Source organism: Rattus norvegicus, chromosome 9 (genome assembly GCF_036323735.1).
Source record: "Rattus norvegicus strain BN/NHsdMcwi chromosome 9, GRCr8, whole genome shotgun sequence".
NCBI classification, from domain to species: Eukaryota; Metazoa; Chordata; class Mammalia; order Rodentia; family Muridae; genus Rattus; species Rattus norvegicus.
Window position 1 is genome coordinate 105,590,662 of NC_086027.1, and position 27,689 is coordinate 105,618,350.

Sequence of the window (27,689 nt, forward strand, 5' to 3'; positions counted from 1 at the left end):
TTTACACATTTCAGAGAAACTTAATGACAAGAAGTCACTAGTGTCAGGTGGGGAAAGCCCATGTACAAGCCAACCGAGTCTCTGTCACATAAGTAACTCCCATCCAGAAACCCTAGTGCAATTCTACTATTTTTATATTAAGCCTTGTTTTGGCAAAAAGTCATTAATTATACCTTGATTCAAGGAAAAGTATGAACTTGTGGAAAGGTTCTGAGCGGCGTCTTCCTTCACTAAAATAGCCTTTTCCCACCGTTGGCTTGCTCCAGTTTGCGATTCCCTAAGCGCGCCTGCCAGGAAAGTCACTTCTGTCGAGCTACTTGGCACCGAGAAGCTGTTACCATCAGCCAGTGTGATTGTAGTCCAAAGATAAAGATGGGATTCCTGAACGGAGCAACGTGAGGGTAAAACCCACTAAAACTTGATTCTGTACAAACCTCCAATAAGGGGCATCTGTGGTACAAATTTCAGTTCGGCCTTTCTTAAACCATGAGTTGATTGACAGCAAAGAAGATGAAATGTAGAGATTTCAACAAATAATTTTAGCTGTCCTATTGTTTGCCAGGCATTCTACATGCTGATGTTTGATGATCGTTGGTTTCTGGTGTGTGTGTGTGTGGGCGTGGAGAGGCTTTTGTCAATGACTCTCCCTGGTTTAGGAAGCAGAGTCTTTCACTGAATGTAAGGTTCACCAGTATGGCTGACTCTTCGTGCTCCAGACATTCTGCCTCTTTGACTCCTATTCAGCCCTGGTACTGGGGTTATAGATGTCAGCCACCACGCATGTGTCTTTGTGGATGCTGAAGACGTAAACTTTGCTCCTTGCGTTTGCACAGAGAGCACTTGAACAAATGAGCTATCCAGTATATTCAAGTCACTCTAAGAAACAGTAACTTTATTTTGTTACCTATTGGGGTTATAAATGTTGGTCAGGGTTCTCTAGAGATACTGAAATGGCGGTAGGCGCTCACATTCACGTTGCTGTTATCACTTGAGATAGAATGGGACTATAATGGCTGCTTGGGTCCCACCATTATCAAGAATAGGAAGGCTTACTGCAAGATGGAGTCCCTGTGTGGCCCAGTCCAGATCAAATGTCCTAGACTCCGAGAGCAGCTTCTAAATATCCTACAGTCCAGAGTCTAGGATTCTGATGGCCAGGTGCAAGACACTTCATCCCAGCTCTAAGCAGGATAGAAAGAGGCATTAATTTATCTTTTCTTTTGTTTTGTTTTTTTCTGAATCCCTGATTGACTAATGCTCTACCACATTGTCTATATCTAGATTACTGAAAATAACACAGAGATCATCTCTACACCATACACACATACAGGCTTTTCCATCTCTGCCAATATTTCTTAATCCATTTAAGCGTGAAAGAAATCAGCCCAGACAAATTAAAAATACTGAAAAATTTACAACCATTTCCTCTCTGTAATGAAATTTTTAGTCAGAGCACCCTGATCTCCCTCAGTTCTGTTCCCTTATTGTACCGACAGAAACCTCAGCCGTCCTGGGGTTCTCATGGTCTCTGTGTAGAGAATAGGTTGTTTACACTCGAGTGAGCGTGAAGGCCACTTGAGCTTTGTGCATCCTGCACGGTTTGGGGTGGATTTTGGTGTGTTTGACTGGGGGTTGGTAAACAGGCTGTGACCCGCTTTCCGAGTAACTACTTACTCCGAAGCACAAAGAAATTTTCGGTTACAAGTTGGTTCTACTTTTGCTGGGCATTATTTTCATTGTCTGTTTTATGGTCTGTGGCGTAATGATTTGGTACACGCGTGCACACACCACACACACACACACACAGTTAATCAGTTTATACACCACCTTCCTTCATTGTCTCATTATTTTGACAGTTGCGGCTTCTTAGCAGCAGAAAACTATGCTAAGTTACCGAAAGCCATACTACATGCAACAGAATATTTCTTTTCTGGAGACCAGACAATTGCAAAGCCAGAAAACCGAGCCACATTTTGGCCACTGCCTTCTCTAGTCTGCTCAGTAAAGCCAGCCAGGGGAATTCTTTCTGCCTGCACAATAAAAACGATATTATCCAATCAGGATCAAATCGTGGCGTTCAACACTAGACTGTGAATGGTACCTTTGGTTCCCCAAAACAAAAATTACTGGTTTTATGTCAACAGCTCCTACACGTAATAGTATACAGCTGGTTTTGTTTGTCCCATAATAATTTAAATAAGCAGTTGGCTTTATTAGCCTCCCTTTCCGCAGAAACTATTGCATCTCAGTTCTTTGAAAAAGACAAAAATAAAAACAAGACTGTAATTTGTTACTTTAAGATGGCCACTACCTATATACGTCCTCATGGTTACAAATACTAGGCAGTCAAGTGGGACTGGAGTTTCTAAGCAATAAGGGACCCACCCTGTGTTTCTAGCATACCGTTTTCTTTCTCAGAGGGAAAAAAAAGAAGCTTTTCCTGTATAGTTCCCAATTGCCTCAGTGAAGAGGCATCAACATTATCATATCTCTCTTGACTCAGAGTTGGCTGCTATACCAGCGGGTAGTAGTGGAAATCATGGCTATGTGGAGTCCCCTTATTTCTCCCTTTTGCACATCTGAGCCTTCTGCTAGCAGTTGGAATCCGCGGGACTTTGCAGACAGTCCCTTGCCACAAAGCTCTGACACAGTGCCCTTCCCATGGTGTGAGAAAGAGTGGGACTGATTTAGAGCAGCCTCCTCCCCTGAACAGTGCACTCAAAGGAAAAGGCTTTTATAGTGAGGGCAGTGAGGTCCTATGTTGGTATCTTCCACTGGTTTTAGGGAGATGCATTGAACCGAGTTATAAATATGTGTTCAAGTAACTTAGCTTTGCAGAAACACAATTGTGAGGACAGAATAGCTGTGAGTCTGCCCTAGCTCCCCACCTTCCACCATGAAACGTTACAAAACGTTTACAGGTGCTATTGGGAATCCAGGGGACTGGGACTAAGCTTCGTTAAGGTTTAACGTGTCTTTGATTACCTTTTGGCTTTCCCATTAATAAGATAAGCGATTGAAGTTGTGTTTTTTAGTATTTTTTAAAATATTAGAGACTTCTGAAAATAACATGTAACTCCTCTTTCTGTTGTTCGTTTTGTTTCTGTTTTGAATCAAAGTCCCACTATATAAATAACCTTTGCTGGCCTGGGACTTGCTAGGTAGACCAGACTGGCCTTGAACTCAGTGACCTGCCTGCCTCTACTTCTTCACAGCTGGGATTAGAGGCATGTGCTGCCTCACCTGGATTCCTTTACCATATTGTAAAGAAGAATGCTTTAGAAAACTGGATATAAATCTGATCAAACCTAATCTTTACTTTTTTTTCTGCAAAGAATTTCCTCATCTTCCTTAGTTCACTTCCACCTTGAAAAGAATTCTGTTGTTAACCTATCTGACACTTGTTACCGTGGTAAATGGATACATTGGAAACCTCTCAAATTAAAGAATAGGCTCGATAAATCTTCTCTCTTACGAAGTGTCATGTGCTAAGTTCTGACAGCCCATTAATCACTACGGTTTTTTTTAACCTTTGTATATTTGTGTATGTGTCCATTTGCATATGTGTGAGTGTGTGTGTATCAGGATGAGCTTGTGAAATTCGGGGACAACATTTGGTAGGCACCTCTCTCCTTCCAGGATCCTGAGGGTGGGACTCAGGTTGTCAAGGTTGACAGTGAGCCCCTTTCAGTATGGTTGAACCACAAAGGATATAGGGTCAAGACAGTTTTTAAATCACTAGTGTTCTTAATGCTCATCACCTTAAAAAAGCATAACTGGTTTTGTTGGCCGTATCAGTGATGTGACGATTTGCTCATTTATTTATATATTGTGAGAAAGGATCTCTTTATGCTGTTGGTTCTGGCTGTCCCAGAGGTCACCGGGACCGAGTGCCAGAGTGGCCTCACATTTTTGGCAACCCTGTCTCCATGCTTCTGAGTGCTGGGATTGTAAGTGTGAGCCACCATGCTTTGCTGCACTCACTCTCTTTATGTAACGGTGTGCAGCCCTCTCTTCGTGACGTCACTGCCTTCAGCAGGTGTGCGGTTTCATGAAAGGTTGCTTGATTACTCGTTCTTTACAGCTGCTACACACAGACGCATAGTTAGAGTGCTAACGTTTAGGCGAACTAGTTCTTACAGTGTGGGATTTCAGCTTAAAGTACACGTGTGACCTACTATAAAATTAATGTGTTTCTGTGGACAGACCCATGGCTCCAGCTGCATATGTAGCAGAGGGTGGTCTTGTTGGGCACCAATGGGAGGAGAAGCCCTTGTTCCTGCCAAGGCTGGACCCCCCAGTGCAGGGGAATATCAGGCGTGTGGGAAGGGGGCGTGGTTGGGCAGGGCGAACACCCTTATACAAGAAGGGGAGGAGGATGGGATAGGGGGCTTATGGCCGGGAAACCAGGAAAGGGAATAACATTTGAAATGTAAGTAAAGCGTATCCAATAAAAAAAAAGAATCTTGAAGAAAAAAAAGCATGTTCTTTGGATTTAAAAAAAAAGTTAATGGGTTTCAATAAAAAATTATAAAAAATTTATAATCACCAACATGTAAGAGTTTGCTAAAATACCATTCTCCAACAAGTTACAATTCAGTGGGGGGAAACCAAAACACTATTCGATTATGTATGAAGAAATTTAAATGCCAAACTTAGTCTTTATTAAAAAAAGAAGTAGAGTCATGAGGATTTTCAGGGTCACAGTCATAAATTTAAACAGATTAAAATTTAATGCCGTGAAGATGACGAGAACTATACCTCACTCTCTGTAATGGTCTAACAGGCATAGACAAGAATGTTTTTAATTCTGTTTTGACGCTAACTACCTGGGTAGCCTTAAGTGGATCAACCTGGGAATCTTTCTGTTAAAAAGAAAATACACAATGCACATATGAGAGTAACGTGAAGCAGTGTTGTAAAGAATGTATGGACTTACATTCTGCTGCCCTCAAGACCACTGAAAACGTCCATGAGCCAGCCTTTAGCACGTAGCTCTCCAGTTGCGCCCTGAAAGGGGTGCACACTTCACATCGTGGATTTTGGACTCTTACCTTAATACTAAATACCATACCGTAGTGGCACATATTACACCACAAACTGCCCTGTTCCTTTTACACACACCCCCTCCCCCTGCTTTCTTGGACTGTTTGGTTTTCAAAGCTTCCAACTGAATGGGAGCTATTGATTTGCGATGCTGTGCTTTAAGTGTGCTCTATTTTAGGGGAAAAGCCATATCCTCTTTTTTCCATGCCGAAATCATTCTTTATTTCAAAAATGGGGCACAAGTAAGATCGTGCATGGGACTGTGGTGGTTCATGGTTGAAACTGATACTGGATCTGTTATAGATGTTCTCTCCCAGGATAACTGAGAAGATACTTGTCTTCTGCCCACTTTGTTTTTCTCTTTCTCTCCTTCTCCCTTCTCTCCCCAGTACTTTGATTTCCTCTCCTATCTTTTACATTCTTTGCATCCATAAATGTAAACATTTCCACCATTAAAGAAATTATAATCTTAAGGATGTAAATTCATGAGGCAAAGACATTCCCAAGTTTTTCTGACTTTTCAGCAATGGACACAGCACGGACATGGTAGTAACAGCAGTTTTCTGTATTTTGTGCACTAATGTAGACGATCTTCATGAGTCTTGCTTTTGTCTTAGCTTTTATCAAGAGAATCGGGCTGCCCAATTTGATGTATCTGTTTAGCTCAATAACATTGCTATCCCAGAAGGACTTGACCCGGATTACAGCCAAAGAGTAAAACTCACAATTTCGTTTTCAAATTATAAAGAATTTTGGTTTCATTTACACTTATCCTGTTCTTTGGAGGAGGGGTTGCTTGCTTGACTACTTTAGTCCACGCTTGTTGCTGTATTTGCTTTTAAGTCATTACGTGTCACATTGCTTTGGATCATCTGTGATGCCTTACATGACTTGCTCCTCTTGTGGCTTTTCAAGGCCTGAGTTAAAGTGAGAAGGACAGATTCTTATTGCCATGACTCTGTGCTTCGGAAAGCGTATCCACTGTAAGCTAAATGAACTTTGCGGCAACAAAAGGGAGGCAACCTTTTAAGTTTGGGACATGCTGACGACTATGGAGAGGTTTTGCCTCTGTGCGTAGGCCATCTGGGATTGTTAATGGGCATGACCCGGAGGAGGAATAAGCTTATTGTATCTATGTCGGCTACGGTAGCGAGGGCCAGAGCAGGGCAGCGGGAGCTGAGCAGTACTCCTCCACTTCGAGAAGACAGTTTAAGAGAATAGATTTACAGCTGAAGAGGCAGAGGAAGGAAGCAGAATTGCCTTGAGGAAAACCTGGCTTCGTAGGCATCCTGGGACCGAGTCCCTTGTATGAATTTCAGGCTGGTATAGACAGTCATTTTTGTTTATAGAATGAAGCAGTCGTCTTAAGAAATGGTGGAATCATACTAAAAGTGCAGCACTGAGCTGTGAAATGTGTGTTAGTGTTCTTTCAAGTCTCTTGTATGTATTTATGTGGAGGGGGCAGAAAAACAAATGGTACGAACTGAGAACCTGAAGTTTTCGAAAGCTATGGTTGTGCCTAGTTGAGAAGAGAACTCCAAAGAGCATGACTAGAATTGGATGGAGGGGACAGTTTTGTCTGTAGAACACATAAACTTTGGGTTGCCTCAGTTTCCCCGTCTTTGAAGTAAGGGTAGTACTAGTCCCCATGTTATAGCAGGGGTGCACAGTGTGACCTCAGCACACACCCATTATTTCCCTTACTGGGCCTACAGTGGAGGGATTGGGTCCACCTACCGTATTGGATTGCTTTAACTAGCACAATAGACGGAAAACACTAAGCTCACGCTTGGCACGCGATACGCGTAATTCTAGAAATAGCAGCAGGGGCTGTAGAGGTCCCAGATATATAGGTTGTGAATTTCTTATAGCTCGTGATGTCCAAATACGAAAAGGATGTCAAGATTACTCACTCCAGAATACTTGCGTTTTACAGGATCAAATTATAAAATTACAAAACAGTATGAATAATTTTCATCATGGTTGTTCATGGTTGTAAAGTGTTTAGACACTGTTTTCTGTGTGCATCTTTCTCGGGTTCCATACACAAAGCTCATTGCCCCAACCTTTTGAGCCTTTGTCTCCTTGTAGGTGCTGTAACATTTCACCAAACAGTTTCTTTCTTTTTTTATTAATTATTTAATCGTTTATGTTTCAGATGATATCCTCCTTCCCAGTTATTCTTCCGCAATGCTCCCTTCCCATCCCCCTTCCCTTTGCCTGTAAGTGGGTGCTCCTCCACCCACTCACCCAATCCCACCTCATCTCTCTAGCATCTCCCTATGCTGGGTCATAGAGCCTCCCCAGGACCAAGGCCCTCCCCTCCCATTGATGTCCTACAAGGCCATCCTCTGCTACATATGCAGTTGGAGCCATGTGACTCTTTGGTTAGTGGTTTAGTCCCTGGGAGCTCAGGAGTGTCTTGTTGGTTGATATTGTTGTTCTTCCTATGGGGTTGCAAACCCCTTCAGCTCCTTCAGTCCTTCCGCTAGCTCTTCCATTGGGGTCCCCAGGCTCAGTCTGATGGTTGGCTGCGAGTATCTCCATTTGTATTGGTCAGTCTCTGGCAGAGCCAATCAGAGGACAGCCATACCAGGCTCCTGTCAGCAAGTGCTTCTTGGTATCAGCGATATTATCTAGGTTTGTGTCTGCAGATGGGATGGATCCCCAGGTGGGGCCGTCTCTGTCTGCAGATGGGATGGATCCCCAGGTGGGCCCTTCCTTCGGTCTCTACTCCATTTTTTTTGTCCCAGTATTTCCTTTGGTCAAGAACATTTCAAGGTTAATTTGGAAATGGGTGGGTGGCGCCATCCCTCAACTGGTGGCCCTGCCTATCTAGTGGAGGTCACCACTCATTTTCTAAAAGAGGCTTTAAGAAGGGAAACTATTCAATCAACTCAAAACCAAACAAAACAAAACAAAAGTAGTAAATGGTAACCGAATCATATTTTTATAATTTTTCAAATTTTAATATACTTGTTTTGTGTATGCCAATCTCTTTGTTTTCTGAGACAGAGGTAAAATATAGGTCGCATGCATGCTTTTTTGCTGCTAACCGTGCATTTAGAGACACTTGGATGATCTGTGTCTGCATTGCTGGGCCCTGTTGATCTAGCACTTCGCAACAGTAATGTATGCAATATGAATTATTAACCGAGCACAGCTTACCTTTGTATTATCAACCGTATTGCACACCCCGCTGCATACAAGATTCCGTGCAGCTCTTCCTCAGAAACATGCTCTCCTCAACTTGAAGCTTTTGCTTGATTTTTCTTGTTTCGTTTCTTTATTTTCACTTGTTGTTTAGAGATAAGAGTCTTGCTGTCGAGTGCAGGCTGGCCTTGAACTTTTGGACTCAAGCGAGCCTCATGACTGTTTTCCCGAGCGGATGGAAGTGTGGGCACACACCGTCACCCCTGGCTTACTAAAGACTGAAATGTCAATGCCTGTGATATTGAAGCAACAAGAGTGCCAGTTTAGATAAGGGAACAATAACTTGAAAAGAAAGACTAATTTGGGATTAATGTTGATTTCTTCTAAGAATTAAATGAAAATTTAAAATAAAAGAGTAACCATATGCAATATTATCTTTAAAACCAACTTCTTGTGGTAATTAAATATCTAAGCTGAGATCATAACTCCCTTACTCTTTTGAAATCAGATGCATTTTCCACATTTACAATGTTGCCTTTGAAATGTGACCTTGCTAGATTTATGATACTGACCCTTGTAAACAAGTTTCAGCATTGTTTATAAAGGCACCATAGGAAAAAATTAGTGTATCTAAGTTATCCACACTTAGTTCTTCTGACCAGCCCTCAGCAGGCATTCTCACTTCACTGGAATACTTCTATAGTCTTAGAGGCCAAGTATTTAAGAGTTACCATTTCATTCTGGTTCGTAGGCATTTAACTTGTATTTTCTTATATTTCTCTTTTTAACAGTCTGACACATACTTCTGCATGTCCATGCGTCTGCCTGTGGATGAGGAAGCCTTCGTGAGTAAGTACTCCTCAGATCATGGGGGAAGGGTGAGCAGCTATTTGAGATCGGTAAAAGGTTCTCTTCGATGCTTATAAGTGTATTAATCTTCTACTGTCAATCTCCAAAATGCATTCATCATGCCTAATGTGAAAGGAAACTACAGGCAGCCATTGGAGACAAGATTACAAACTGTATCTGGAGAGATTCATGGGGAGCGGTAGGTAGTTAAGGCGTTATATGCGGCTGCCAGTGGTGACCAGTGCTGTGTGGTCCCATTTGTACAGTATTGGCTTTCTGTCCGTATCTGGATTCTTACTTCCTCTGCATTCAACGGAACTGTTTACCTGACAGTTCGTGTAATAAATAGACTACGCTTAGAATCAACATTAGGAAGTGTAATATTTTACCCAGACAGATAGGTGGATAAAAAAAAGAGAGGAGAGAGGAAGAGAGGGTGGGAGAAAGAAAAAGACCACCCGCTCTCTTATATTGTAGGCTTAGCAGACTTTGAAATGACAGGTCCTTCCCAGATGTGTCTTTCAATCACCTAGGAGAAGTGACAAGGCACCATCTGTTTTGGCCTAGATTGTTTTAATTTAAGCATCCCCGATGACAGACTTTTAATGTTTAGGGAAGGAACGGGATTGATAAATTATGTGTTTTTTTTTTTCTTTTTGTTCTTTGTCTTCTGCTTTTTCTTTTCTGGCTTAAAATCTTTATATCGGGAAGTTAATGGTAATGAGAGCTGTACTTTGGTCCCATGCAACTAATTTTCAAGTGAGCTGCCTGAAATGGCTATTATGTGACCAGTAAAATGTATACAATGTAGCCATGGGGCAGCCGGAGAATGAATTTTCATGAGGTGCTTCCCACAGGAATGCCCATTATAGACCTGCAAAGCCAGATCAATTGTACGAAGGTTTTGCTTTTTTTTTTCTCTCTCCCCACTCTGGCTGCAATGACAACAAAACACAAGCCATAACAACACTCTGTCCAGAATTGCTCAGTAGTTGGTCCCTGAGAGTGGGAGTCACACCGAGACAGGCTGAACGTCGCCTGGAGGGTTTTGGGTGTAGTAGTTGGACATTACCGAGAACAAGCTTAGGAGAGTCAGTGCTCTCCAAGTCTAAAATGAGTAACATCAAAAATAGAAAAACGACTTACATTCCTAATTATAGTTCTTGGAGTAACCCCAAATGTAACTTAAAATATATTCATTCATATCCTTGGGTTTGGCAGCCTGGGAGGGAAAAATATTTACCTATAAAATGGATTTGGTTTTCACTTTACCAGTATTATATCTTTGCGTGTTTGTGTTCAGGGGTCGTTTTACTTCCTCCCCACTTCGCACTTGCTTTATGGAGAAGGCCACAGCGCACACCTGTGTAAATACAGTTGTCATAGGTCACGGCAGTATTAAGGGTTTCACGTTAACCATTGCTGGTTTGTTTCTGGAGGTTGGCAGTAGTGTATGGTTTCAGGGCTGGTCACTCTAAGGACTATAAATACACCCTGGAATGTTCTGTTGCTGTCGTAGTATTATGTTTACTTTCACATAATTTGAAATGTGAACTCCAAGTAAATATATTAGGTCAAGGAATTGAATACTCCTGGGGAACACATGAAGCTCTGTGTTAGAACCAGGAATACTAACATTTCTTTATTTTCATAGCATCTCTCTTCTGAGATTAAAGTGCTTCTCGCTCTGAGTTCCTCAGTCTTCTGTGATCCTAACACTTTTTTAGCATTTCTTCCCTTTTTTATTGCTAGCACCAAGTGGTCATTTCTGCAAAGGCCTAAGTAAGAGAAGGGCCTTGGTGCCAACAGTGTACGTCAGACAGGTGACTACATCGTGCTTCTCAGAGTCCCAAAGTAGAAGCTGTGGTCGTGTGCTGACTAGAGCTCACCCATTCCAAGGGAGTCTCACGAGAGATGATCTCTCTGCTTTTTTACAACTCGTTCCAGTTTCTGAATCTCAGAATTTTGTCTTTTCTGATAACTAAGATTTGATAAGACTCCTTTATTAGATTAGGTTGGACTTTTTGTTTTCTTTTCTTTCTTTCTTTCTTTCTTTCTTTCTTTCTTTCTTTCTTTCTTTCTTTCTTTCTTTTTATTTTAAAGCTGGGTTATGGGGCTGGAGAGATAGCTCAGAGTTTAAGAGCACTGACTGCTCTCCCAAAGGTCCCAAGTTCAATTCCCAGCAACCACATGGTGGCTCACAGCCATCTGTAACGGGACCTGATGCCCTCTTCTTATGTATCTGATGACAGCTACAGTGTACTCACATATATAAAATAAATAAATCTTTAAAAAACTAAAAGCTGGGTTATGGCAGCTGCATTCACTCTTTCTTTTCTTAAGATGCATGGCTCCTGTAGACAACATCCTCCCTCCATGTATTTGTACACACAGCACCCACACGTGCATGCATACACCATACAGAAATGAATAATTCTCGGTATTTGTGTCCGTGTGACTTACTTAGCTCATTCAAAACAATACACTTACTTATTGAGAAATGCCATGGCCACATCGTGAAATTAATGTCTATACAGACATCATGCTTACATGTGAGGATATAACACCTACAGTGTATTTTTAGACTCATACTGAAGTAATGCATCTGAATTAAAATAGGCGTTCATTCTACTGAGAGATACGGAATTTTATATTTTGAACAAAATGTTCCTAAAACATTGCCTTTGTTTATAACAATAATTCAGAGACATGCCCGGATGGAGGTAAGATAAAAATCTGCATTTGACCACTGAACTGAGGCGCTGTCTAAAAGGTGTTTTACAGACACTCAGAGGAATTGGCTGTGACAGCGGTTCACTCAGCCAAGAAATTTGACTGTCATCTCCATCCACTCGCTTTCCCTCACATGGGTGACCAGTAAATAAATGTGTCTTGTCCTTAGTGAATGATGGCAGCTCCTTACCCATCAGATCACGCTGCACAAAGGTAGCCGAATTTAGAAGTGAATGAAATTAATCTAATGATTTCTTGTTTCTCTTTTTCTCGGGCCTTTGTGTTGATGGTCAAGGCACTTCGAGTGGAGAATTGCTCAGTTAGAATACTTCCCAGTGTGACTGCTCTTAAACATTCATGCTGAGGTGGAAACTATAGAAATACTACGATTTTAATAACAGATACTGTGCCAGGGAAGACCAGGGTCTGGCAAGGCACAACCCTTTGATACACATTTTACGGGCTTGACAGCAGTAAACAGAAAGGGGTGTGTGTGTGTGTGTGTGTGTGTGTGTGTGTGTGTGTGTGTGTGTGTGTGGGTGTGGGTGTGTGTGGGTGTGTGTGCTCGCGTGCTCTCATGTGTCCATTTGTCATTATGACTTTCCTGATTCCAAACAGGTAGAATTTTATCCAACATAAATTATATAGCCTTCTGTCTCGCAGATGAACACTGAGATCCTCCCACCAGAGCAGGGATGTCTTTAATTAGATAACAATAGTATGGTCTACTTGGGGAAATTCCCAAGAGGAAAGAATGCGATTTTCTTGAATTGGATATTTTATTTATTTACACTTCAAATGTTATCCCCTTCCCCAGTTTCCCCTCTGCAAAATCCTATCCCATCCCCCCGTTACCCTGCTTCTATGATGGTGCTCCCCCACACACCCACTTCCTCTCGCCTCACTGCCCTAGCATTCCCCTACACTGGGGCATTGAGCCTTCACAGGACTAAGGGCCTCTCCTCCCATTGATGCCAGATAAGACCCCTTCACACCTTTAGTGCCCTAGTAGGCAAGCTTCGATAGGGACCTGGGAACTTGGCCTATTTTCATATATCCAGGGGTGAAGAGTATTCTAGCGACCACCCAGGAACATGCTATGCCCAATTACGAACTACAATTCTGAAGTGGTCAAAAGTAAGTTCCAACTGGACCACTGCTTGCGAAGCCCAGCCACGCCATGATCTGGCTACATGATGAGGGGCGAGTTAACAGGCCTTCAAGACGCCTCTGTTTGTGAAGAAAAGAGTCCTCAGTTGTCGTGCCTTTATGAGAAGTAAATGTGTGTCCTGCTAGGGACACAGCCCAGCAAATGTTGGCAGGTATATTGCTGGGAAGAAGGGCCGTCTCACAGCATGAACAGGTTGTATAGGTGTGAAACATGGTGAACACCAAGGGTTGGAAATAACCCGACATTATGAATGGCCTTAAAAGGCTGGAACAGGAACATAGATTTCGTTCTGTAGGAAATGAGTCTAGGACCACTAGAGGAATAACATACAAAAGCAGAGCTTAACGATGCTTGGGCAGTTTTATGTCTTACAGCTTGGATGATAAAATCTATTTATTGATTCTTTAGTTCGTTCTCCTACTGCCATTAAAGGCAGTCTTAAAGGCCTGTCATCTGGGAGTTTAACTCCTTCTTTACACTTTTTTTTATTCATTCATCAGAATTATTACATTTGGAATTTATGTTCAATGTGTCTCTTCTCCAATTCTCCAGCAGCAGAATTACATATTCATTATAAATCGTACATCGCTGTCAGTGTTACTGAGTGTTAATGACAGTTCTCTATTAAGCTTACTGTTGTAAAAACTCCAGTAGAAGGTCCTTTAGTGCAGGATTGCCCTGCGTTGTGGGGCAGCGGTTAGAACGTGGTGGGGTTTTCCTCAGGCTTCTCACACACTGGCAATGGACTAGAATGCTGGGATCCTTAGAGTTGTATTTTTTTTTCTCAATTGCAATATTGTGGGCATTAAGGTTTATCCCGCATTTAAATTACAATTCAGAGCATTACTATCTTCAGTTATAATCTTTATTTTGTAGATAGGAAGGAATGCTTATGGGAGTGATACTAAGAACCGAGGGCTTTTTTCAATAATATCTCATATTACTCAGTTTCTTAGGTGGTACACTCTCCCAGCTCTATTGAATCGCTAGTATATTAATATAGTAAATCATTTTAGTTATTTTACTTTTTTTGGATAGCAGTTGCCATCGTGTATGGAGGTCAGAGGACAATTTCTGGGAGCTCTCCTTTAACCGGATGTATTCTAGGGATAAAACTCAGTCAGGCCTAGCAGAATGCCTTTGGCTCCAGACCCACCTCTATTCTACCTGTTCTTTATCATACATGCAGAGTCAGTCAAAAGCCACTCCAGGTGTTTGCTAGCTACGCCTCATCCAGAAAAGAAAATGAAATAATATATCCTAGAGTTTTAGGAATCGCTTAGAAATCCTCAATTTCTATCTTTAGAAATTGTTTCTAATTTCATTTTCAAAGAAACCTTATTTTAATCAGTAAAGTTAAAAGATCAAGGGAATCTAAAATTTACTAAGAGTAGTTAACCAAAACTGAAATGTGTAGTTACAGTAGAATAGATTCAGCCACTACGAGTATAGCTGTAATTAGGGTTACCAGTGATGGGCAAGCCTTCTACTACGGGGCTACAACCCAAGCCTACATTATATTAACAGCAAGCATAACACAGGCTGGAAAGTACTGTTAAAAATTATTTGACAACATTTGACAATATCCGTACTATAGTAAAAAAAAAAAGCCATTTATATATACAGAATAAGTCTATGGGAAGAAAGAGAAACAGACTTAAGAACAGGTATCTTAACAGTTTTACACATATGCACACAGATATACTCACACACATGCACCCATGTGTGTGCATGTGTTCAATCGGTGGTTTTCCTCCGATTCCTGTACTTAGCTAAGAAGGGTGATGTAGCCATTTCTGTTTGTAACAGGGTTCTATATATGCACGTGGGTATCTTCCAGGTCGCTGGTTCCTCCTCTAGGCCGAGTGTGTCCTTCACAGTCTTTCCACATCATGAGTTTGATCTATCCAGTCTGACACGTAGACTTAGACCGGGAAATCTACCTGGAAAGGAAGAAGACAGAGAGAGCCAAGTGTTCAATGAAAACATCTCCCGGGTCGCAGCCTTAGATATGTCTGTGACCCCGATGGTAGTCTGACGCTAGCTAGAGGAGGCCACAAATCCCAAGACTTCATGCCCTTGGAACAGACTTTGCTTAGAGCTCCAGAAATAGACTCATTGTCTGTCTTTCTTCTTACGCTCTCCCGACACATACTGTGGTCTTCCATTTGGGGTGACATCACCCACTGGGGAGTGCACCCACCTGAATATTTCCGCTGTCACCTCTTGCCTTTCACTGATGTGTCTGAGTCACTACCTCTTCATCTCTTTCCTGCAAAGGGGTTTAGTTCCCAGGGCTTGACCTAGGCAATTTTCTCTGCTCGAGTGATCGTGACTGTTAGCATCTTTTCCGAGTAAGCCCCTGCTCTCTTTCTGCCCACTTGGAGGATGGCTGTTGGCTATAAAACCTCTTTGCAGCCTCAGAGAGCTGGGGTCGTCCCTCCAACAAAGGTTTCTCTTGCCTGCCAGAACCATCAGGTCCGACTGCAGTGTTTTCATTATTAACTCCCAACTCCTTCTCCCTGGGATCCCTTTCTTTCTTTAGTAAATGATAAGACGTCCCAGGATTAGAGAGAATGGAGCGATCTCTTTTAAGATATGGTTTTATTCCTGTAAATTCTGTTTCTTGTTCTGTCGAGATCTCCAAAGAAATGTATATGGCTTCTGTCCAGTGTGCTTCAATCCTATTACTTCTACAGGAAGTAGGAATCAAACCAGCCCAGGAAATGAACCTGTCAAACCCCCCTTGCCTATTTGTTGCATTTAAATGGAATTTTCTATGCACTACATTATTGTGTTTGCTTTAGATTTACATTTCAATATGATTTTTTTTAAAGCTGGGGGTGTTTTTTCATTTCAGTTTGCCATGAATTGTACTCTGAGATACAACTATAAAAATGTGTAGATGTATTTTTACTAGGATTCGAAAAGAAAGCTAGCTAGCATTTTGTTTTACCGTATGTGTGTACTTTCTTTAGCATTTAAATTACGTCTTGTATTTCTGAACGACTATGTAAGTTTTAGGGGGAGGAGGTGTTTGTTTTAGGATAAATAGTTTTTGTGAGTGGAAACTGGGATCCTCTTTTGCCACTGCTTAATGGTGGATTTTCCTCATTCCAAGAAGCAAAGTCGGCGTTATATCTAGTCAAGGTTTGATGTAAGACAAATAAGTAGTACTTAAAGCGAGTCAGAATGAGTTTTCGAAATAGATGGTGAGAGAATTTCCCTTTGTGTAGAGTCCTTGTGTATAAGCAGACACCTAGGCATGCTCACGCTCTCTCCTTGTAAAAGGCAAGATAGGGCTTACTGTTGCCCTCATGAATAGCCTCTCTCATCTGAGTCCCTTTATAAAATTATTGATAGCTCACCTTTTTCTCCAAAAAAAAAAAAAAGGTTTTTGCTTTGTTTCTCCACCGAAGTCTCACGGCATTAATACAAAACAATTCCACTGATGTTTTCTAACGGCATCTGGCAATTCAGGATTTTCTTTGTTCCTTTGTCCTGAGTCTTCTCCAGGGCTCCTACTTCTGTCCAGCCCACAGCTCCACATTTAATCTGAGTGACTCCCACATGGAATTATTTCTCTCTCCTTCTCTCCTTCCTTCTCTCCTTCCCTCCCTTCCCCTCTCCATCCCTGAGAGACACCCAAATTCTAGCATTGATTCCATGGTAGGAAATCTATCTAGCCCTCTTAAGATCATCTAAGGGGGATGAAATTCTACAAGAGCCCAGGGGCCAAACTCTTATTTGAAAGCCATTTACAGATTTCCAGTTACGCCTTTTGGTGGGAGGATAAGCACATGGGTCGACAGTGAAGAGTACTTCCTGTCCTTTCAGAGGACCTGAGTTCCATTCTCAACACCTAAGTGGGGCAGTTTGCAACCACCTGGGACTCCAGCTGGCGGGATCTCACACCCTCTACTGATCTTTGTAGGCAACTGAAAACACAAATAAGAACAAAAATGGATCTTGAATGCTTCTCTGGAAATTCTAGCAAGGGACCACAGTTACTTGTCTACTCTTGACCAAAGACTGCTCCTCCTATATTCTGGAGCATGTAGCTTCCAGAGAGATACCCATGGACCATCAAGGGAGGAAGCAGATACACCCGGAGCCAGCCAGATCAGCTGAACCAACACTGGCGATCGATGGGTTGACTGGCAGAAGTCACATGAAGTCACAGTCACATCCTTGTCCCTCTTCTCTTGCTAACAAATTTTGAGTTTCTATGAATCATGAGCTGTTGTAACTTCCAATTTATTCTTTACACCCACAGCAGCTTCAATCTCCTTGGTCCGCTGTATTCTTTCTTTGAGAAAGCAGAGCTCGGGTTATAAAGTCTGTGTTCTAGGCATCCTCTTTGTTGGCTTTCTAAGCAGTGGTATTTGAGCTGTAAGCTCTTACGTTCTGTGCAGTAACTGAAAAGCTTACGGTTTCCCGTGAAAATGGTAGGTTAGGTTGGCAGAAAGCTTGCTTTTTATGCCCTCTGAACTGCTGTCTCTACGAGTCCCATGCCACAATCTGATATAGAATGTTTTCATTTGATAATACCCATGTCTTACTATGTATTTCAGCAACCAATGATGCTTTATTAACTTTGTCTGGGAACCAGGTAAAAGTGGGCAAAACGTGCCTTAAGACACACTTGATATTAGGGATTGGATGCGCTGGAGACCATACATAAACACCTACAGGACAGGTAGCACTTTCAGTGAGGACAAGAAAGGATCAAAAAAGATCCCATCCATAAAAGGGTGGGTAAGCTTACTATCAACCATTGATAATAAACTGTGAAATTTACATCTGTGTTCCACATTGGCGTCTGCTTACCTTAGTATCTTCCTCGCTGGTTCTGTGAAGAAAGGGAGATCGGGTTGCCATTGCATAGGTGTTCATGCTTTTTCCAAGTGCACTGGCTGGGTTCGCTGAGGATAGAATTCCACCCCTGTTTTTATAAAGATATGTTTGCACACATATTTTCCTTTCTGAGAAAATCTCTTTGTCTCTCTCTGTGTCTGTGTGTGTGTGTGTGTGTGTGTGTGTGTGTGTGTGTGCGAGTGCATGCACTACATGTGCACAATGACCGCTATTGTGATTTAAGGTGATACAGATGCGTTGTGACTCTTTTTGCTCATGACTCGACCACTCGCTGTGACTTGTATTTTCCTGCATCATTGTGCAATGTTTTCTGGTACACAGCACTCTGCTCAAAGTGGGAAGGAAAGATGTGGTGACTAAATAGCTGAAGCTTTCACATCAGTCCCTCATAACACACGCCACACTCAAAGGGACTGTTCGTGTGTGTGTGTGTGTGTGTGTGTGTGTGTGTGTGTGTCTGCGTGTGTGCGCGCGCATGCACATGCATGCGTTATAGCAGTCTTCACTAGCCAGTTATTATTTTCTCTTTTTCATATGCAATAGTTTACCATATTCCTAAATCAAACTATTGACTTAGACTCACCTTAAGATATCAGGGCATTTTATCATGAAGGCATCAAAGCATGTTTCTGTGTAGATAGTCAAGCCGTTCAAAGATATGGTCTCCTCTGACAGTACCACACACACGTGTAACTCGTACTCACATTCGTGTACCGTTTTCCCCTGACAGTTGACTTCAAGCCTCGTGCCAGCATGGATACTGTCCACCATATGCTGCTGTTTGGATGCAATATGCCCTCGTCCACTGGAAGTTACTGGTAAGGACTGGTGGGCTTGCGTAGAAAACCTGTGCTTTTTTTGCAAATACCAGTTGTATTTATGTAAGGATTTTACAGATGATTAATAGGCAAATGACAGTGTTCCCGGACATCCCGTGGTTATCCTAATTATTTGGTTCTCTGTTCAGTCTCAGTCTTTGTCGCTGATTAAATGTTCCTACAAAGTTAATTTAGATTATTGATATTCTGACATCGGTTTTGGTTCAGTTCGTGTTTCCACCCAAAAAGCTTTGCAGTTCTGTTCAGTCAGGGTCCTTTGGTCCCATAGGCTGTGCTAAGCTATCTGTAGATATCATTTTATTCTCTCCAAAGCAAGTGTTTCTATGCAAGTTTCACAGACAGGAAGGCAGAAGCCCAGGTTTACTAACTTATTCAAGGGGTCAGCTGGGTGGAGCACAAGGCACGCCTTAAAATGTCTGATTCCAAAGTCCAAATGTTTTCAATTTGAACATCTGGTCCAGTGTTGATTTAAGTAACTGTTACAGTTCTGGGAATGATTCTAATCACGCTTTTGCGCTGTCTGTTGTGCCATGACCAATCCATATACCATTCTTAAATGCCTATTCTAGAACGGCAGAGGACAATGTGGCAGAAGTTCTAGGGTAAATATGCTTTCTACCCCCAGACACGTATTCTAGAACTATGTCTTGAAATTTCCCCTTTCCTTGTGTTCTTCAATGTTATTGAAGATCTGTGAAATCTGAAAAATACCAATATATTCTAAGCCCCCTGCTTTTCCCCGAGAGTTGGGACTATTGTCAAACATTTAGCAGTCCAGAATGACCGCCATGCTTTGCCGTACACCGTGAAGTGACGTGTTTTGACATCCTGCTCCTACAGAATCATGTAGGCCGATTTCTCAGTGTATCCTGATATTCATTGGTCTGATGTGAGACTTGCAGCAACTGCTTCCTAGTCATATTTATAATAGACAATTGCAATATGTATCTGAATCGGGAAAAGCGTGAGGTAATTAGTGGAAATCTCCACAGACCGAGTGCCATCAAAACCTTTGCTAATAGGCCCAAGTTATTTGATGTAACGGGCATAGCACATAGGACCCAACCTCACTTGACTAGGTTTACATAAAAATGGAGTCAGCAACTCACAATTAATACCCTTTGGTATCGACGTTAGAGCTTTATCTCTTTCATAAATTTTTGTAAATAAAAATTCTCGATTAAAAGATTGTTCTTTGTGGGGTGGTGGGGAAAGAAAAGAAATTAAAAGATTATTCTTTGACAGTCTTTTCTGAAACCTTATTCAACAAATCATATCCTTTATTTCGTATGCTTTAAAGATATTCCTTCTGCAACTAGCAATACAGTCTCTTGGTTTGCAGAGTGATTAAAATAGCTAGAAGGAATGTAAGCTATTCAACTGTGCTTGGGCTTCACCTTGCCTGGGAGGAATGATAAAACCCAACAGCACTTAAAAGCTACGAGGAGCCTAACTGCTACAAATTATATAACCGAAATTCTGTTCGTCGTTTTCATATCAGAGCAATATCAAAACAATCACATTCTTTTAGCACTTTAGACATTTATTGGTATTCCTAAATATACTGATTTTATTATATATATATATATATATATATATATATATATATATATATATATATATATATACACACTTTATGTATACCAAATACTGCCAAGGGGTTTAAAGTTCATGGAGGTGGCCGTCAAAGGAAATGAGGGTGAAAGTGGAATTGTGGGATGATTCCTGTGTCTCTGTATTGTTGTTTTGCTAAAATTAACATTCGAAAGGCGACAGACAGAAGTATCGAGTTCACACCCTGATGCCCCATGTTGGCTACTGAACCTGTTGGCTTTATTGATTTTAGATTTGTGCCAGGTCAGTCATAAACCCCCCTTTCTGCTAATGTTCCATAACTCTGTAAGTGTGCGTTGCTTCTAGGAGCTGGCTGAGAAAGGCGTGACTGCCAGGGATCGGGGATGTGCGCAGAGAGGTTAGCTCACCTCAAGCACACATCTGCCGTGTGTTGTGGATGTGACGCTCCGCTGACTGACTAGAATTCCACGTAATGCTGAGTCCACATCATTTTAAATGTAATTTAAAATACTTGCCTGGTAGCCCATTCCCATTTAATCTATAGATTTGTAATAATTGGCCGTGTAGCCATAAAACAAGCAGAATAATTGACGCTATTATTCATCTTCTTCTAGCCAAGCCCAGAGTCTTCATTTGACGTTTGAACGTAGATGTAGGAGCTGTTCAATATGCAAAGTAGAAGGCACGCATTAAGTAAGGCTGCTGTACTACTCACTTTCGCTTTCCAGGCTCGCCTGGCATTCCACTTAAAGTTAATATAGATTCTTCTCTCCAGTATTTGGCAGGCCCCATTCCTCTCTTAAAAAAAAAAATTAGAATTCATGGTGCTTCACACGCGCCGAACACATCTAGGTTGCTTCAAAGGACCTCTTACCTCCCGCCCCCAACTGCTTCTCAAGTGCAGCAGGAGAGAGCCTGTGGATGCTGTCTCAACGTTTGCCTTCCTCTCCTCCCACCTCGAGCAGAAATATGCCAGCACCAAGGTTCTGTATTCTTTGAGTAACAAGATTTACCATATTCATTTTAGGTTGCGAATCTAGCGTTCACCTCTTCCAAAATAGAAGGCATTTAAGTAGACTCTCCAAATCCCACACAGATTTTTTTCAGTGGGATAGCTGTACTTGTTACTGATTCTTAATAATACCAGTAACTTGTTTACGGTCTAGGGAACTCTTCAGGGAGCACAAATCTATTTTGACAGTGTGTGAATGCCTAATATTCTCTCACCAGTCAAGCTTGGATTTCTTGTTTTCTCCGTGCTAGTCAAATTTCCTTCTGTCCACCCCTCCCCGATGCCTTTTTCACATGAGATTTTGCTTTCGTTGCCAGCTCATTGGCAAAAAGGCATGTGTCTTTAATAGAGGAAGTGTTTTTTCCCTGAAATTATGAAGTTATAACTCACCCCGCTGTCTTCAGGCAGCGCTTATAACACGGAGGCGAGGAGCTGCTCTGATGTTTCACCGCGGAGCTGCCCTCCTTTGCTTCTGTAATTGCCTCTTTCCTCTCTTCATTAAAATATATTTACAGTTATATTAAGTTTACATGAAAACAGTAGACACAGCATGAAGCAGTTTTCATTATGCAGTCATTTTAATTTTAAAGTTTTTTTCCCCCTTCCACACACATTCGAGTCTTTTGTGTCTCGTTCCAAATTAGCAGCTCACACTGCTAATGTGTCTAGTTAATTATATGCATGTGCACTTAAATTGCATACATTGATGTGAACCTTTTAATATACTGTGGGGTGGTCTCTTTATAGTTCAAGTGGGCCTGATGCTCAGTTCCAAATTAACATACCTCTGGAGGATTCGAAAGGGGACCAGCTGATGTGGCAGCCTCTCTGCTGACCCAGGAAGCAGTGATACCTGTCAAATACCTAATACCTCCGACTGCTGTCTGTTAGTGCAAAAGACAATTATCCACACCCAGGGACCAGTGGTGAGGGAGGGGGGAAGGCAGGAGCAAGGCAGGCAATGGTGTGATTTCCTGGACTGCGCGTGAGCTCCAGCATTTAGGCACAGCAGATCTGTCGGCTGAATTTGAACCTAAGCCAGTGCTGCTTGCCTTCTCTCCAGCCCCCCTTTTAGGGATGAAACAAAAAGGCAGCTTCTAACTCTTCCGGCTTTAAATGTACATAACCCTACAAATAACTAGCAAACAGGTGTGCCTTAGAAAATAAAGTTTTCATCGTTCCTTTCTATGAATGCATTATGGCATCTCCATACAGTATTTTAATCAGTAAGTAGTTATTCACCCTGGGTTTCAAGGTTTGAAAGAAAATCATTAATTTCTTCAATGATGAATTATTTGGCATTTACATTACAATAATTTTGAAATGCTTCTTTTTAAAGATTTATCTATTTTTATTTTATGTGGTATGCCTGTGTTCACTTACATGCATGTATATGTACCGTACACGGTGCCCCCAAAGCCAGGAGAGAGTATTGGATGCCCCGGGACTATTAATCAGAGGCCTGTGAACTGCCACATAGGTAATAGGAACCGAACTGAGATTCGCAGTAAGAGCAGAAAGGTCTATTCGCTGCCTCTGTGCCCTGGAGTGTTTTACATTAATATTATTCTAACTTTTTTAGAGTTTGTGATCGTAGGGCTCTACAGTTTCTGTTCCCCTGAGTGCTAGTTGTGATGCTCAAGCAACTTGGAGCAAATACTTTGAAGACAACTTGTACAACTTGTCTTCAAACTACTGGGTGAACTGGGGTGCTGATGTAGAGAAGAGTGGCCGCAGATGCTAATTACATGCCGCATATTGCAAGGAGATGAGGGGCGTTGTTTCAAAAGCTTGATAAATGTTTTGAATGTTCAAGGGGACACATATGTGCAACCCAATTTAAACCTTGAATATTTCATGGCACCACGCTAATATGAATATTTTTATTTTATTTGTGTATCAGTTAAATTTTTTCCTCCACCCAAAACACGATTATGATGAAAATACAAAGTAATATAAACTGGGGAAAGATACCAAGCTCTTAGGCATTAGAGTTAGTAGACTTTAAATGTATCACCAGCCATGTGCAGCGGTACGGTTGTCTGTGCGTAGCTGAAACTATTTTTAGCTCTTATAATTAATTTTTTATTTTAAAACTATTCCTAGTGACACTTATGACCAGCTCGACTTTAAAAATCAAAGAGGGCTGCTACAAGATGTTTGATGTTTTTTTTTTTTTTAAACAAGGGAGAATCCCGGCTAACCAAGGCCTTCTCTGACTGTTCTAACTTAGCATCCTTCTCAAGCCAAAGCAGTAGAGTGCCTCACTGTCCTCTGAAGAATTAGCTTAAATCCTTTTCAACTGCTTCTATCTATTAGGTGCCTGCTGTGTCTCTGCAAATGCCACCGTCTCCACGGGGTTACAGATGCTGATGGGAGGGAAGAGAGAACATAGCCGGAGCATATGTGTGCCTGTGTGTAACACACTCCCCTGGGTTACTCATCTCCATGGCTTAGCCCAGTGCTGATGGTTCCGAGATAAGGCCACCGCTTTGCTGCTGGCCTCCTGGTCATCCCCACGGTTTGAGAGCAGGGCTTCCGCATGCTGCCCTTTGCAGCTTTTCAGTGTTTTCTGCAGTACTCTGTCTCTTCCTCCGTAAGAAAGTTCTAAAAATTCAACAAACCGAACATCCACCTCGGCATAACAAAAATAGCCAGCCTCCAAACCCCACACCGTCCTTCATTCTAGGCACCATATGATGTGCATTTAAGGGCAGGATTTTGTCACCAGTTTCTGCTGGACTAGAATGAACTGGCTTCCCTTTATTCATTGTGCATTTATATAGAAGAGGTCTCTACTCCTTGATGACCTTGAACTGATTTTTTTTTCCTCCAGCTCTCATGAGTGCTAGGATTAAACCATCTAGCCTTGATTATGTTATATAACAGATTGGACAGTTTGTTCTCTGAAAAGCTAGGCTAGATTTCTACCCAATTTAATATTGTAGATGACTTCTATTAGGATAGAAAACATATGACCTCTGGTTAAAATACAGCCGTTATCTGTCCTTAACTCTGAGTCAACAGCGATTATATTCCTTGTATCATAATCTCAGTCGTGTGTTTCAGGGTCGGTGGGAGGAGCTCCCTAGCATCTGTTGATTGCTAGTGCCGTGCTTATAAACATTATGACAGCTTCCACAACATACCTAACACACGAGGGGTTTGGGGTCTAGAGAGACGGTTACGCCGTTAAGAGCACTAGATGTTCTGGGGAAACCAGGTTCAATTACCAGCATGCACAGATCAGCTCCCAACTGTCAGTGGCTCCAGTTCCAAAGGATCAGACATTCTCTTCAGCATTGGCACAGAAAAAAACATGCTGGTTTTGATCATCCTTTCTAACAGGATGAATATCTGAGTCAAATGAATTAGTGACGTTATACTATAAGATATAATTATCGTGGGTTCCGGTATTGCCTCAGTAACTATCACAGACATTATTTAACTAGCTCAACCTGTATTGATGTTTCTTTATCCATTAAACGGAGCTTCTAACCCTGCCAGGTTGGCTATGAAAGAGGAAACTCTGAGCTATACCTACTGTGCGCAGTGTGCTCCCTTCCTAGAAGAGATGGGCCCTTTTGAGGTTGAGAATTCTGCTGTATACCCTCTGTTCTTACAAACATTTTTGCCCCTCTCGTTGGGATGGGGCATGTCAGGGCTAATTCCTATGATGTTGTTCGTCAAACCACTACCATACTTACTAAGTTTTCTGATTAGGCGTTCTTTGATTTACTGTGGGAATACATGACTCATGCTGGGGAACTCCTGAAGTTCCCCTTGGATTATCTGAATTTGCAGAAGTACGCTATTGGTTATAAATCACCAGTTAAAGATATCTGGATACTTGACTAGGACCAGTGCAATTTCGAAAGGTAATCATATCTTACCCACAGTATTTATTACATTGCATTTCTCACTAATAGTAAACTGTTAATTTTTTTGGTTGGGGTTGCTAGATAGCTAATGTAAGGCCTACCTGTATTGGTTTCCTTTCCTGTTCCTGGAATAAAATTCCCTTGCAAAAACAACTCAAGGGGAAAGGATTCATTTCAACTCACAAGTCAAGCAAACATGTGTCAGGGAGATCAAGGCGGCAGGTGCCGGTCACATCATGTCTATAATCAGAAGCAGAGAGTGCTAGATGCTAGCTCTCAGCTCCTTTTATCCATTTTCTATGTAATCCAGGATCCCTGCCCAGGACAGGGCACAAATGGTAGGTAAGATGACAACATCAAGTCACCTGATCAAAGTAACTCCTCACAGGTGTGCCCAGAGGCCGACTTACCCCACACAGTTGTGCATGGAAGCTGTTTCCAGGGTGATTCAGATCCTGTCAAATTGACAGTTAATATTAACCATCCCAAAGCCGCACAGGACCTGCAATGTGGGCTTTATCGTTTTAGCCAGAAGAGATGATAAGGTGTCACTGTGCGTCTCGCCCAAGCAACCTTAGATTTCAAGTAGCCTTTAGCGGAGTATAACCACTGAGAGCTTTCACGGTCACTCGGATAGATGATCCAACATGACGGGCTTGCTCTCTCCAGAGCTTGGCACAATCAGAAAGCCCTGTGGACGAGAGATGAAGAGGCTTCCACAGGGAAAACCCAGGAATCCAGAACCATCTTAATTTCAAATGTTAATTGTTGCCCTGCCCTTTAAGCTATGGAGGCCATTGTTTTATTTATAGGATATGAAACTCTTTTGTGCCACTAGGGTGTGTCATCCACAAAACTCATGTCTCCTGACATCCCACGTTACTGTCCTCATTTAGTTCACTCACGCATTTATTTTCAGTATCCTGATATCTTTCTGAGAGCCATCATTACTTAGTCATGTATTTAATTCATTTACACACACGCACACACACGCACACACACACACACACACACACACACACACACGAAAGGTGTTTTAATAAAGCCAAGATTTTAAAAAATTATTTTATGTGTGTGGGTATTTTGCATACATACATGTCTGTGCAAGCAGCACCTGTGTGCAGTACCCACAGAGGTAAGAAGAGAGTGTCAGGGCCTCTGGAACTGGACTTACAACAGTTATTAGCAGCCATGGGTGCTGGAGACCAAACTCAGGTCCTTGGGAAGAATAGTCAGTACGCTTGGCCACCGAGCCCTCTCTCCAGCCACAAGCTAAGATTTTTTTTTTAATTTTTATTTTGATGAGTGTGTGTGTGTGTGTGTGTGTGTGTGTGTGTGTGTGTGTGTGTGTGTCCGTGGCTGTGGAAGCCAGAAGAACTTGTCAGGTGCCCTCCAGCTGGAATCATGGGTGGTTGTGAACCCAATGTGTGTGTTAGGTTTTCTGGAAGAGCAGTGTGTGTCCTTATCCACTTAGTCAACTCTGTAGTTCCAAGATCCACTTTCCGGAGTTGTAATTCTATCAGATCTGACAAAGGTAGGATCTGAGATTGTGATTGCACCTGAGGTTTGACTTTAGAACTGCGTGTACACATTGCATCTCCAGGCACGATAGCGTCAATAACAGCTTATCTTCCCGAGATACTCTCTGTCTGTAAGTCAGTGTCATGACCTGTGATGAAGGACAGCGTGACAGCCAGCGCTGTCAGCTGGTGCCTAGCTGGGTCACCTTTGGACTCGCTCGAGCCCAGTGACTTAGTCAGGGTCAAGGTACAGCGGGTTTGCAGTACTCCTAAGACGGCGAGGAGAAGCGGGCACGTGATGACTCAAACCTGTTGGTGCTCAGATTTCGCTTTTATCGTAAATATTTAGTTCTTAGTTTATATGTGACAGTGCAGAGCCCTACTCAACTGAGTTATTTACATGTCTGAACGTGTAGAAGGAAAGAGGCGGACTGTATCACCCATTGCTAAGGCAGAATGGCGGGGGCTGCAAGTACCAGGCAGAAGGCATCGCCTCAAACCTCAGGTGCCTCCCCTTCCCCCACATCTGACAAAGATGGATGCTTAGGCGGATGTCTAGGATGGTCCTAGACATCACCATCAGGAATTGGTGATGAGGTCAGAGGAGGCTTCCCTGGGAAGGAAAACTAGAACTCAGCTGAGTGTTTACTTCAGAAGCACAGAGTTAGGAAGGAATCCCCCAGACAAAGAGAGCAGCGGAAATGAGAAGCGAGGAAATGCACAGAACCATGGCATGAGCAAAGGAGTTTCCTCTAGAAGTGTACCGAGATCTTGTGTGTTTTGCTGCAGTATCCAACATTTCAGTTTTCGTTTGTGGGAAGTATTTTGAGCCAGCAAATGGCATAAATGTATAGCTGGAAATATTTACTAAATGGATGTTCTCTGTTTTATGTCCATCTGCTTCCACATAGTCATACATTAAAAACTGACTTCCATATCATAGAAAACAATTATCTTAACACTGCCATCGCACTGACGTTAGGTACTCGTATATTTATGATCCTTGCTGAAAGGTATGACAACTCCCGCCCT

General features: G+C 42.1%; 1 protein-coding gene across 31 annotated transcripts in view; it reads left to right on the forward strand.

The window, feature by feature from the left end:
* Pam (peptidylglycine alpha-amidating monooxygenase) overlaps positions 1 to 27,689 on the forward strand; it is a 273,476-nt gene that overhangs the window by 144,850 nt on the left and 100,937 nt on the right. For all 31 annotated transcript variants that reach the window (XM_039083040.2, XM_063266691.1, XM_039083046.2 and 28 more), the window contains 2 exons: positions 8,991 to 9,048; positions 18,561 to 18,648. In XM_039083040.2, the coding sequence (XP_038938968.1) occupies positions 8,991 to 9,048; positions 18,561 to 18,648 (146 nt within the window). The remainder of the gene's footprint in view (positions 1 to 8,990; positions 9,049 to 18,560; positions 18,649 to 27,689) is intronic.